Source organism: Sinocyclocheilus anshuiensis, unplaced genomic scaffold (assembly GCF_001515605.1).
Source record: "Sinocyclocheilus anshuiensis isolate Anshui unplaced genomic scaffold, SAMN03320099.WGS_v1.1 scaffold773, whole genome shotgun sequence".
Lineage (NCBI taxonomy): Eukaryota > Metazoa > Chordata > Actinopteri > Cypriniformes > Cyprinidae > Sinocyclocheilus > Sinocyclocheilus anshuiensis.
The window spans coordinates 1,632,380-1,645,282 of NW_015539930.1; the positions used below are offsets into that span (position 1 = coordinate 1,632,380).

Consider the following 12,903-nt stretch of genomic DNA (forward strand, 5'->3'; position numbering starts at 1 on the left):
TATTTTCATCATAATTAAGTATATTTATAATCCATTGCTGATCAACCTAGCCTTTTTACCATATGCTTTTTTCAGTATAGAACGTATTTTCTGCCTCATTCTGTGACTAGAAGCCACATCAGATCACAAAAGGAAGCAGTTGTGGAGTAAAAACGTTATAGTGTTCTCTTTTGTTGGACAACAGGTTTAGAAACGCTTCTCATTGCAAGTCATTACAAGGGAAGTTTAGCTTTAGCCATTTTAATTTAAGAATGTTTAGCTTAGCTAGCTAACGATATCTACCTGCTGCCATCAGAGCAAGTGTAATTGCTGCATTCACGTGCTCCTCGGATGCTCTCATTTCCCAAGTTGTACTTTTAAGTCGGAATGTGAAAACAACATGGACACTCGTGTTACTACAAAGATGTGTTGGATTTGTATTATTAGAGCTTTCCGACTTGCGTTTGGGAATTTTCTCAGTCGGGAAATTATTTTTCACGTGCAGTGCCGGTGATCCTTACCTCCATTTCGGAGAACCAGAGAACAAATATTTCAATCGATCGCTCAAGCATTTAAGTGGCACCGAAATCTGCGTTCTGATTTGGTTCTAGTACATACCGGTTACATATGTTTCGGTACCCAACCCTACTCATGAGGAGAGTTCACGACATGAAAGACAAGTGACTGGCAGATTAACATGCTACTTCCTTTCTCTCCAATACGGTATGAAATTAAATGAAACAAAATGTGGATGAAATAAAATACTTTGAGCATAGTAAAGTAGGTGAATTGGGACACGGCAATAGTTTGAGATATACCATGGTACTGAATAATTTGCCAGACTTGTACACAATGGTTTTTGCAAGATCCGTGGTGCTTTGAATAATGGTATTATCATAGTACATTAGGGATGCTCCGATCGATCGACCGGAGATCGGTATCGGCCGATAACCACATTTTATGACTCGATCGGTACTCACTACACTTGACCGATCTCACAAACCGATCACAATTTGATGACGTCAACACGTGACGACGTACATGATGCGTGGGGACGTAAATGATGTGGCGCCGCAGTAGGGGTGTGCGATATATATCGTCTGCGATAATATCGTAATTGTTGTTTTAACGATGTGCGATTTGACATTATCGAGTATTTTGCAAAAACCATTCAAAACATCCCTACAGAGCGCACGCATACATTACGTGAAGTCTAGACTAGTGCGTGTGCGCATTTAGTGTGTTTTCTTTCACTGCATGATTCAGTCTATTAAAATGCATTTAGAATGATCACAAATTCAAGACATGGCAGAAAATTTATATATTCATACCACTTCATGTAGTTATTCAATTTCACACGAAGAGTGCCGTTTTTCTCCAAAAATTACTATGTTTACAAATGTGACATTGAATTCAATAAACAATAAGTTAATTAAGAGACTTACGTTTTAGACACCATATTGCTTGTTTTTGCTCTATTTCGCCAACAAAAATCATCCCGAATACAGCCACAGCGCTGTTTTGTGTCTGAGCAACATGACAGTGTTTCGTTCTTGAATGACTCAACCGTTAAATGATTCGGTTCAATCGCAATGACTCACTTAAGAGGGATTTTATCGATAAAATCCCATAAAATATCGCCGATATTTTAAAATATCGCCGATTACACACCCCTACGCCGCAGTCATGTCATCGCCGGTGTGGAAATGCTATGACGTTTCGAGAAACAATGAAAAATTCGCTATTTGTCGTGTATGTTTTGCATGATGATATGATGAATGGATGGTTCATTTTTAACAGCAGATTCAGTGACGTTAGAGCTGATCTGCGCCTCACTGCACACGTCTGCGGCGCGTCGTCACGGCTCCACGGCCACCGGAGCTGATCGCGGCCGCTCTAATGCTTGTGTTTATAACGGCCAGCCGCGACACGTTTCTGAAGCGGCTCTCCGCGCTGCTTGGCTAAAAATAGTCTTTTGTGAGTTGTCACAGCGTGGAGGACGGAACAAAACCTCGTCGATAACGGTAACATAACACACTGATCGTGGGCTGCTTTTAAATTAACATTTATTTATAAAACAAAATATCTTCTTTGGCCATATTAGCCTACTCAATGGCATTAACACAGGCTTTACTCCTTTCAAACTTTATCTGGAATGTCACCGTTTCTGTCACTAAAACTTCCCGATCAGGCAAACGAACACACACTCACACACACGAAATCATCTGCCTCATGAAAAAAAATTTATATTTTTAAAAATGTAGTTAATATTTGCATCGATGATTTATTTTATCCACCCACCCACAAATTAGGCTTGCCGCGATAGACAGTGCTGACAGTGATACCGGTGTTAAGTGTGTATATAGGAAAAACAAAATATGTTTGCTGCGTAAATCAGACGGACTTACTGAAAATGCAAATTCATTCTCTGCCAGCAGGAGGTGCTTTAAAGCGGGAGAAACAGAGGTTTGTGTACTTGTCAGTACGTGCTCATGTTTATTTAACGAAACCTTTTGGAAAATCGGTCAGTTTTGATATTGTGGCGAGTGCCACAAATAAATAAATGTATGGGAAACACATCCCACAGCACAACCATTTGAGCCCAACTTCAGTCTACTCATCACCTTAACTTTAACTGCGTTTGTAGCCGGCGCCATAGCCAGACTGATAAACAAACACAGACCGGACGTTAACTTTCGGACCAGGTTCGTGCGCCCAATGAAACCATCTATATAAAGCTTGAAGAATCGGAATCGGCATCGGTATCGGCCGATCACCATGACAAGAAATCAGTACTCCGTATCGGCTGCAAAAATCCTGATCAGAGCATCGTCTTCAAAAACAATTGAAATGCCATGTTACTTTGTAATAAGAGATGACTTATCGATATTACACTATCTTTATCATTAATAAAGATGACTCTTACTCTGACGTCCTTTTGAAAGTACTTCCTTATGAACCATTAATATTTAAGAACTTGTTGTACACGCCATAATTTCCCATCACGCTGGCAGAACCCAGCCAAATGAAGGTCACACTCTTGTCTCTTCCTCTAGAAAGTCCAGTACATTTCACTTTTGTTTGTGGTTAATGTGTAGCTGTATCGTGTTGAACTCTGATACACCTCCGGGGCAGCCTTGGCATCGGGACTTGAATCTCTTGAGTTTGGCTGGGAACGGCTTGGCTACTGATCAACTAGCTCAGGCATGATAAATCCAGCTCAATGGACTCTCCCAGTCTTTGTCTTTGATTCTCCGGCTGAACTGGGGTTTGTTTAAGTGTGCAGTGTGGCAGAAGTGAGCTGCGTCACTACTGCCTCCAGTTCACATACACCAGCCTGCAGAGTCACATGGTTTCTCCTCTCCAGTCAGACATCCGTGTTTGAGCGGGCGTAGGTGGCCCTGCTCTCAAACGGGCTGCTGGCAGATGGCATTTTGTTGGAGCACTGAGGACTCCAAAGTGGGACTGACTGGGAGAACTACACTGCACCTGGTTTAATCAAACCTAGGCCTCCATGGTAACCCTTTAGTTTTTCTGCAATGACTGCAGTACACCATTCCATTAAAATACATGTTTTATGATGTTTTGGACTGATACCAAGTCCTGAAACCTTGGCATTAATTCTAAATTGCCACAAAAACTTCATTTTGCTTCAAAATTATAATTCCAAAATCAGAATTTATCATATTTTTGTCTATTTATCCATTTATTTATTTACATTTAGATTGTGAAATCTCCCTGTTTTGAGTATTTTTTTTTTCCAAGTTATTTTTTTAATATTAGAAAAAAAATCATTACATATGGGTAAAAACGTTTTCGATTCTAGATGAGTTATTTCTTTTGAGCAACAGCACAATGTTGCCAAATTTGCACAATGCTGGTGCCATACCTTTTTTAAAATTGAAATCCTGTTTTTTTTTTCAGTATATATTGTATATTGCACATCTCTTAGTATAAAGAATAGAATCAGCCTTAAAATCACTGTTATTGGTTGCTGAAAGCATTATTAAATTAGCCAAAATATATAATAAACAGGCAAGGGAAATAAGCTTTTGTGAATGACAGCTGTTGAAATTCTGTCGACATCTGTGGACTTGGATTCAATGCAGCTTTAGTCATGATGACCTTTTCTCAAATCGCTTTTTATGACTGGTGACCTGAAGCTCACAGTATTGACGTTTTTCATATAATATGCCACTTTTTGAGCAATTACATGCCTATATGTATTACTATATGAATTTCCTCCCACTCTTTAAATTCCCACTCATGTTCCAGCAGCATCTAGCAGTGGAGTGCCGATAGAAAGCTTGTGAAAGTGTTAATCAGCAGAGATAGATAGAAACCAACAACTGAATGTGTTATGTGCAGTCTGAACACAAGATGAGTCATCGGCAGGCCAACAGTGCGCTCTATTCTCAGGGGTGTTACACCACCACCACACAATGAGCAGTGTAGGCTTTGCCTAAAACTACCCACATCACCCTTAGAAGATGCATACAGTTTAGAGGCACATGTATATGCTTTAGCTATTAAATAAAGAGTCTGCAGATGTTGTTTTTTTTTTTTTTCGTTTGTAGGCCAAACCACAAGTTCGTATTACTCTGGTTCAGTCAACAAAAACGTAATAGGATTTTTCCATTAGCTTTTGGATCACTGCAAAAAATAAGGTCTGTGACTAGCAAAGATTAATTGATCAAGTTTTGTTCACGATAATCTTCACTAACTAATCCAATTTATGAATTCTGAAGCCTAAATACAGTAGGCAGAAGTAAAAAGCTAAATGTAGGCGATATGGTCACATGACAATGAGTCTTTATTTAAATAACATTTTCCCTGAAAATTTGAGTTAGAATAGTTTGCAAGAGCATGATTTATGTAAGCACAATGGGACTGTGAAAGCGGACTAGTGAGTAGATGAGTTTTCCTGTTTATGTGACGATGCTTAGTCAGGTTAGACGCCATATTGACTTTTAACAGGGATAAAAATTAGGCTTTGAGGGATAGACTTGTAGTCTTTACAATGGCACACACTGTATAAAGGTCCTAGATCACATAATTTTTGACAACTCACAAATTAATTTAAAAACACTTATGGAGCTTTTGTCTACTGAAGTTTTCTTTTTTCTTTTCTCCCCAGAAAGATGTTTGGTCAGCTGGATGGATAGTCAGTAGTAGTACTACTAGTAGTAGTAGTAGTACTTTTAAACAGCAGTACCATCCACTGAACGCACTGTATTTCAGTCCCTCACAGCCACATTTAATTCCTGTCGAAAATTAAATATGCCGCTGCCCTGACTTAGGCCGACTTAGCCACTTGTTAGCAACCGCCTTTTTGAGAGTAAAAAAAATATTTTTTTTATGTTGTAGAATAAAACATGAAAATCTTGAGCTTGTGTGAACCACAGACTGTATTTCAGGCATTTAACCAAAAACCCATTAAAAAAATATATTAATTTTGGGATGATGGAACAGAAAGTGCTAAAATGCTAACTTTTTCGGGTTTTGGCCTACAAAAATACATTATCCCTACAGCACTCTATCGGCTTACATGGCAAACTTGGGAATCAGCCACCTTATTCTGGTTTCTTGGCATAATTCATGTGTGATTGCAGCAAATCCAGCTTCATTTACATATTCTCCCATTTGCATAGTTCTCACAGTGCTGCCATCTAGTGGTTGGAGGAATAAGTTGCTTTAATCCATAATCAGCTGGGGCCAGCTTTTTATAATCATAATTTCATTAAAAATACACACTTAAAGAGAGAATGTTATGACAAGTGTAGTTAATGTTTCTGTAATTTTCTTGTGTTTTTCTTTCAAAGTAGAGGGTCTGCCTCAGGTCTACTATTTTGGGCCCTGTGGGAAATACAATGCCATGGTTCTGGAGCTGCTCGGCCCCAGTCTTGAGGATCTCTTTGACCTGTGTGACCGAACATTCTCCCTCAAGACTGTCCTGATGATCGCCATTCAGTTGGTGAGTGCACAGGCCTGCTGTAGTTTAAGAGCAGTGTGGCACCTGGGTGAGAAGTGCTTGCATATCGTTGGACTGATGCTTTGCAATCTTAGTGTGTAATGTGAGTCTTGTGTTCAATTTCCCTAGATTTCCCGCATGGAGTATGTGCATTCTAAAAACCTCATCTATAGAGACGTGAAGCCAGAGAACTTCCTCATCGGTCGACAAGGAAACAAGAAGGAGCACATCATTCACATCATAGACTTTGGCCTTGCGAAAGAATACATTGACCCAGAAACCAAAAAACACATTCCTTACCGGGAGCACAAGAGCCTTACCGGCACAGCTCGATACATGTCTATTAATACACACTTAGGGAAAGGTAAGTGTTAGATACCTCCCTAGTCTGATCCTAAAATGGACTTAACATTAAATTTAGCATGTCACTATCCTCACGCTTTATGTGGCTTCTTGATTGGCTGTTTAATAGGGTTGGGAATCATGAACCAGTTCTTTTAAAGAACATGGTATTCATGTTTGGTTCCTTTAATGTTGCATTGACTCTATAGCACCTCAGTTGTGAGCATGTCGTCTGAACTGAATGTGATATGAGAGGGAAAATGGGCTGCACAAGATGATACTGGACAACCTGGACAGTGCTGTCCTTTTTAAGGACTAACTTTTTAAGATTAGTCTAAGCAGTTTATGCAACCCGCCCCAGGACATCAATTTTATTAATGATCAATATATTAATAGTTAAGAGTTAAGTAAATCAAATCTGAACCAGATTTGTTATTGTGTACATAATGTTACTATTTTATTGACTTTTTTTTTTTTTTTTTTCAGAGAAAAATGAGGGGGAATGATCAATATATTAATAGTTAAGAGTTAAGTAAATCAAATCTGAACCAGATTTGTTATTGTGTACATAATGTTACTATTTTTTTGACTTTTTTTTTTTTTTTTGCAGAGCAAAGTCGGAGGGATGACCTTGAGGCCTTGGGTCACATGTTCATGTATTTCCTCCGGGGTAGTCTCCCTTGGCAGGGACTAAAAGTATGTTGAACTAGCATGTTCAAGCCATTAAAACTGTTACCAATTTAGTTCTTGAAAATTAGACGTTGTTTTGTGCTTTGCAGGCTGACACGCTGAAAGAACGTTACCAGAAGATTGGGGACACAAAGCGTAACACTCCCATTGAGGTTCTCTGTGAGAACTTTCCTGGTGAGACCCCTATCATGTGCTTCACTTGTAATCAGCTAATCGTAAAGTCAACATAAAATCAGAATTGACCCTATTTACACTTTTCATACACATTCCTGGTCTTATGCGCGATTCAGAAGTGCACAGTAATACCAAAGGAAATATCATGTTTCTTTATAATAGGGATGTGCAAGACTAGTAGACTAAATGATACGGCTGCTGCTTCAAATTACTGTCATGTTAATGATACTTTTTAAAAATAATATATTGTTTATATATATATATCTGGAGTGCAAAAAAGAAAAAAAATAATTTTATATTGCCTTAGAGCTTGAATGCAATCGTTTTCTCAGTGTAACTCACGGCAGGTTCAGAGAAACGTCCACTTGGAAGATGAGCAAGTTCAAGTAGTATTTTTACTTAAAAGAGAATGGAAAAGTTTGGGTCGGACTGTGTGAAACTGGCATGGAATTATTAAGCTTGCTTATGTGCTTGTAATGAGGGACAATACAGGTATGAAATTTTATCATGGTTTAAAAGGGAAACATTATGAATGCTTACTTGACAACAACAGATCCTATACTTAACACTACACTTAAACATGGTACATGCCATGCTTTTCTTGTAATTTTGCTGCTGTCACGTGTATACTTTATAATAGGCTTATATGTTTGTACTTATTGGTCACTGCCTATTAAATCAGTTGAATTTAATAAATAGACTCACCCACTGGCCACTCTTTTAGGTATAGCTGTTCAACTTCTGTCACTGCTTTCAGCTAAGAACAGAAACTGAGGCTACAATTTGCATGGCCTCACCAAAATTGGACAATAGAAGATTGAAAAAAGGTTGTCTGGTCTGATAAGTCTCGATTTCTGCTGCGACATTCAGATGGTAGGGTCAGAATTAGTCAGAAACAACATGAAAGCATGCATCCATCCGGCCTTGTATCAACGGTTCAGGCTGCTGCTGGTTGTGTAATGGTGTGGGGGAAATTTTCTTGGCACACTTTGAGCCCCTTAGTACCAATTGACCATCCATTTAAATTCCACAGTCTGCCTAAGTATTGTTGCTGACCATGTCCATCCCTTTATGACTACAGTGTACCCATTTTGTGATTACTACGTCCAGCAGGATAATGCGCCATGTCACAAAGCTTAAATCATCTCAAACTGGATTCTTGAACATGACCGTGAGTTGACTATACTCAAATGGCCTCCCCAGTCACCAGATCTCCATCCAGTAGAACACCTTTGGGATGTGGTGGAATGGGAGATTCGCATGAGATACGTCATGTACTTTCACTTCAGGTTTAATGTAGCCTACAATAATCATAATGGAAGGCAAGCACATATATATTATGGCATATTTTTCAGCGGCATTCAGTATAGGATTTGACTATTTGATAGATATCTATTATAAATAGATTGCATATACAGACTGTTTTTTGACTGTCTTCTGGGAGTTTGTTAGACTAGTCGACTAGCACAAGAATTGGCATGATAATAATAATAGCTGTCTGACTTTTACATTTGTTGACATGGATAGATTTAGATGATATTTTTTAAAATTAACATTTTAATGACATTTTTATTTATTGCACAAACATATTTTATCAAAATAACAGACTTTGCTGTAGTGATTTTGAACAAGCATTAACTTTAATATTATATGAAACAGATTACTTTAGATAAAGTGTTTGTATCAATACTGAGTGCCTTTTGCCCCATGCTAAAGAACCTTTTACTCCAAGTGTGGCCATCTATTAAATGTGTAAGATATTTAAACAACAAAAATGACTTTGATTTGTTTTCCCACAAAATGTGGTGCTTCATTAATGTTCAATAAAAAAAATACAGTGGACAAACGTAATGGGACACGCCTCTTAATTATTGAATTCAGATATATGAAATCAAAACCTAGCTATGCAGTCAGCATTTACAAACATTTGTGAGGGGAAAAAAGGGTCATCTTCCCATCACCAAGTACAATGTCAAGTGTCAGATGGAGTTGTGTAAAGCATGGCGCCACTGGACTCTGGAGCAGTGAAAACATGTTCTGTGGAGTTGACTGTTGACTGTCTTCTGGGGGTTTGTTAGACTAGTCGACTAGTTAGTTACAAAATTTCAGTCATTGCACACAGCCCTACTTTGTAATCCTTTATCCAAATGCAGTAATTTTTCAGCTACCATGTGGACAACAGCACATCACATTGCAGAAGTAAAATGGATTGTTGAAGCCTGTCATATGTTGACTTTATGATGAGTTCCCTTTGGTCTTATTTATTGATTAATATCATTTGAACCTTTTCCTCATTTGTGTTTTCAGAGGAGATGGCCACCTATCTACGCTATGTCCGGCGGTTGGATTTCTTTGAGAAGCCAGATTACGAATACTTGCGGACCTTGTTTACGGAGTTGTTTGAACGAAAAGGATATACCTTTGATTACTCTTATGACTGGGTTGGCAGACAGATTGTGAGTCAACGTCATCTTCATAAAACAATTCTGCATTCCACTCACACTAGCTCTCTTCTAGCACCTCACTACACAGGTCATAACCATAATTTAACCTGCCTTGAAACGGTTTTCATGGGTAGCAACTCTGCGTACAACATAAATCGTACCCTCAGTTGACTCCAATAAAGTGTGATGTTAGCATGTTGCTAAGCTAATAATGCAATTCTGTTAGCATAAAAGTACATTACCATTTTTAATCAATATTTTTCAGTATTGAATGTACATTGTAATGCCTAGAGAATAGGAGTGGGAATCACAGGGTACCTCACGGTACGGTATGATACACGATACATGGCTCACGATACCGATAATATCACAATACAGCATTTCGGCGATAATCGATATATTGCTAGACAATCCTATAATGATACATCATGATATCTGTCTAACTATGAAAACAAAAAAAAGTTAAGTGCAGGTTCTCTCTCTTCATTCAAGTCCAACAAACTAATGAAAATTCTGTCATCATTTACTCACCCTCAAGTTGTTTTAAACCTGAATGAGTTTCTTTCTTCTGTTGAATGTAAAAGTTATTTTGAAGAATGTGGGTAACCAGACAGTTGCTGGTCCCCAGTGACTTCCATAGTATTTTTTTTCCCCTTCTGTCAAAGTTAATGGGGACCATCAATTGTTTGCTTACTCAAAATATCATTCAGCATTCAGCACAAGAAAGAAATTAATACAGGCACGCATCCCTCAGGCACTCGACTGTTTACTTTCGCTTTAGACATAACCAACTGTGTTTATATGTAAACCTTGTTTTTTTGACAGTATTAGTGCAATCAGACGCGAAAGTTCACTTAGTCCAGTAATCAGGTGCTGTTTGTCAGTCTTTGTGTATGTGTGTATGCGCTCAGAAGAAGTGTAGGTCAGAACAGCACGCAAATGAAATGTTTAACCGGCAAGGCTTTAAAGGGGTCATATGATGCGATTAAAATTTAGTTGTATTTACAACACTGTTCCAGAACACTTCTACCCAAATATTCAGATGTGTGCAGCCATGAAGTAGCGACGCTGGTAGCATGGAAATCTATTTAGTGCGCCTTATTTTATTAATTAAAATATCGATATTTGGCGCCAGCATATCGATTCTCGTATTGCACAGAGAAGGACAACGATATATTGCCATAAAGATATTTCGTCCCACCCCTATTAGAGAATAAGTAAAAAGTGGCACAAATTACCCATCTCTGCAAGACAGTGTAATGTTGCTGCCTATATTTGCTCAGACACAGAGCTAGCTCACCTTACACTGATGTTCTCTGTGTTTTGGTGTGTCTTTGTCAGCCCACACCGGTGGGGTCGGCCCACGTGGACACAGGGGCATCTGCCATCACGCGTGAGAGCCATGCACACAGAGACAGACCCTCCCAGCACCAGCCCTTAAGGAATCAGGTAATCTTCTGCTGCTCATTAAGGAAGCTTAAGATTGATGACCCTTTTCTTTATTACAAGAACAGAAAGAGAAAATGCCCTATGTTCACGTTTCAGTCCACACACCCATTTATTAAAGGTAAATAATATTTACCCTAAACCAAATGGGTGAATCTTACAAAACAAGTCTGGGTCATTTTTCACCTCGGGATCACCACATGCATAAATTGCATACATTTGAATGAGTTTTGATTTAATTTTAGAGTGAAATAATGTCCTAGACATGTTTTCATGACATTTGTTCAAGAATTCTGAACATAGCTGATGGAGGTGGAGTTCATTTTAGAGGGTTTCTGCAGCAATACATGTAGCTTTAAACAAAATCATTAGACTCACCCGCTCAGCAGCTGGCTGCTACAGCATGCACTGCTTTAGCATATCATGGCTCAGAGTGCATGCTGGGACTAGAAGTTCATAAAACTATATATTTCTGCGTGTGTATATATGTCTGCAGACTATTTTTATATTGATTCATTTGCCAGTTTCTGTAAAGTGCTTTTTCTGCCTCTCTCTTACGTTTGCAAGAGCAAATCCGCTTTGCACATTTCACAAACTTGCCCTGTTTCAAACTCGTCTACTAAAGCAAAAGTAAAATTTTGGCTCAGAAAAGATTTTCGCAGAAGTTTTTGAATTTGGAATGCACTCAAATTAGTGCTTGCAGTTCAAGGATTTAAGTCAACCAAAAATCATATTTTTCCTTTTTGTTGGTTTTGCAAAGACAGGGTGAGGGTGAGATAATGAAGTGATGACTGCTTTCATTTTTGGCTAAATTGTTCTTTTAAGATGTCTTGACATCATATATTTATGATCTTTCCAGTGATTTGAAATCAGTGTAAATCTGTATTATTATGATTCTTGTGAGGGAAGAGGAGTGCAGATATATTTAGAAATTCTTGGCTGAAAGACACAAGGGTCCTGTAAACTGCCTCATCATCAGTTTGGTGGAGGTTCTGGTGTTTAGTGAGTCTGTTTAGAGGGCACCGCAACACTAATTGGGGCACATCTTAAATTAAACCAATGCATTTCTATAGACTTGCCTATAAGTTATGGGGTTTAACAGGTCTTAAGGTGCACCTGGTTAAAAGGAGTTTAATGCAGAAATTTGGCTGATCATTGACAGCAGCGCAAAGTTGGTTGTGCTAATTTGATCTAAGTTTTAATGTGTTTTAAAATGTTATATATTTATGTTGCAAAGGAGAATCAATAAAATTATGAAATATATTTTGAAACAAAGTTGAAACTTGTTAATGATTTTCAGTTTTGTTCAAGGCAATTAAAGGCACAATATGTAAGATTTTTTTATTAAAATATCCAAAAACTACTAGAACAGTGTTATATATTTTGCTGACTTGTGTACTTACATTATCCCAAATGTTTAGAAGAATGTTTAAATCCAGAGAAATAAGCTATTTTAACTAGTGAGACAGACCGTGTCCATAGTGTCATTGTGTCCCCTGCCAATGACGTCATAACCCCTCGATTTCCGGTTTTGTTTTGTAGAAAACATGGAAACACCAAAGACGCTTTAATATGTTGTGCGTTTTAGACCGGTGACGACCGCACAGAGTAGCATTATAACAGAACTTTCAAACGTATCCAGTATGATAAAACAGCGCTGCTTTACCCCACATACGCACGACCAGAAGGAGCGGAAGCGGTCGACTGTGGCATAATAAAAGCTCCACTGCTTTCGAGCCGTGTGTCACGCTCGTTCAGCGGCCTCGTTTCGCTTCGATGGCTTTCCGCCTAACTCTGCTTCATACTACGATGTTAATAAATCTTTAATACATTAGCTCATCCATGAACATGATTTCT

General features: G+C 38.4%; 1 protein-coding gene across 6 annotated transcripts in view; it reads left to right on the forward strand.

The window, feature by feature from the left end:
- Nucleotides 1–12,903, forward strand: part of csnk1g1 (casein kinase 1, gamma 1) — an 84,847-nt gene that overhangs the window by 53,895 nt on the left and 18,049 nt on the right. For 3 of the 6 annotated variants that reach the window (XM_016483962.1, XM_016483964.1, XM_016483966.1), the window contains exons 5-10: nucleotides 5,802–5,953; nucleotides 6,080–6,314; nucleotides 6,903–6,988; nucleotides 7,072–7,156; nucleotides 9,464–9,612; nucleotides 10,942–11,049. In XM_016483962.1, the coding sequence (XP_016339448.1) occupies nucleotides 5,802–5,953; nucleotides 6,080–6,314; nucleotides 6,903–6,988; nucleotides 7,072–7,156; nucleotides 9,464–9,612; nucleotides 10,942–11,049 (815 nt within the window). The remainder of the gene's footprint in view (nucleotides 1–5,801; nucleotides 5,954–6,079; nucleotides 6,315–6,902; nucleotides 6,989–7,071; nucleotides 7,157–9,463; nucleotides 9,613–10,941; nucleotides 11,050–12,903) is intronic. The other 3 variants (XM_016483963.1, XM_016483968.1, XM_016483967.1) reach the window with 1 other exon arrangement.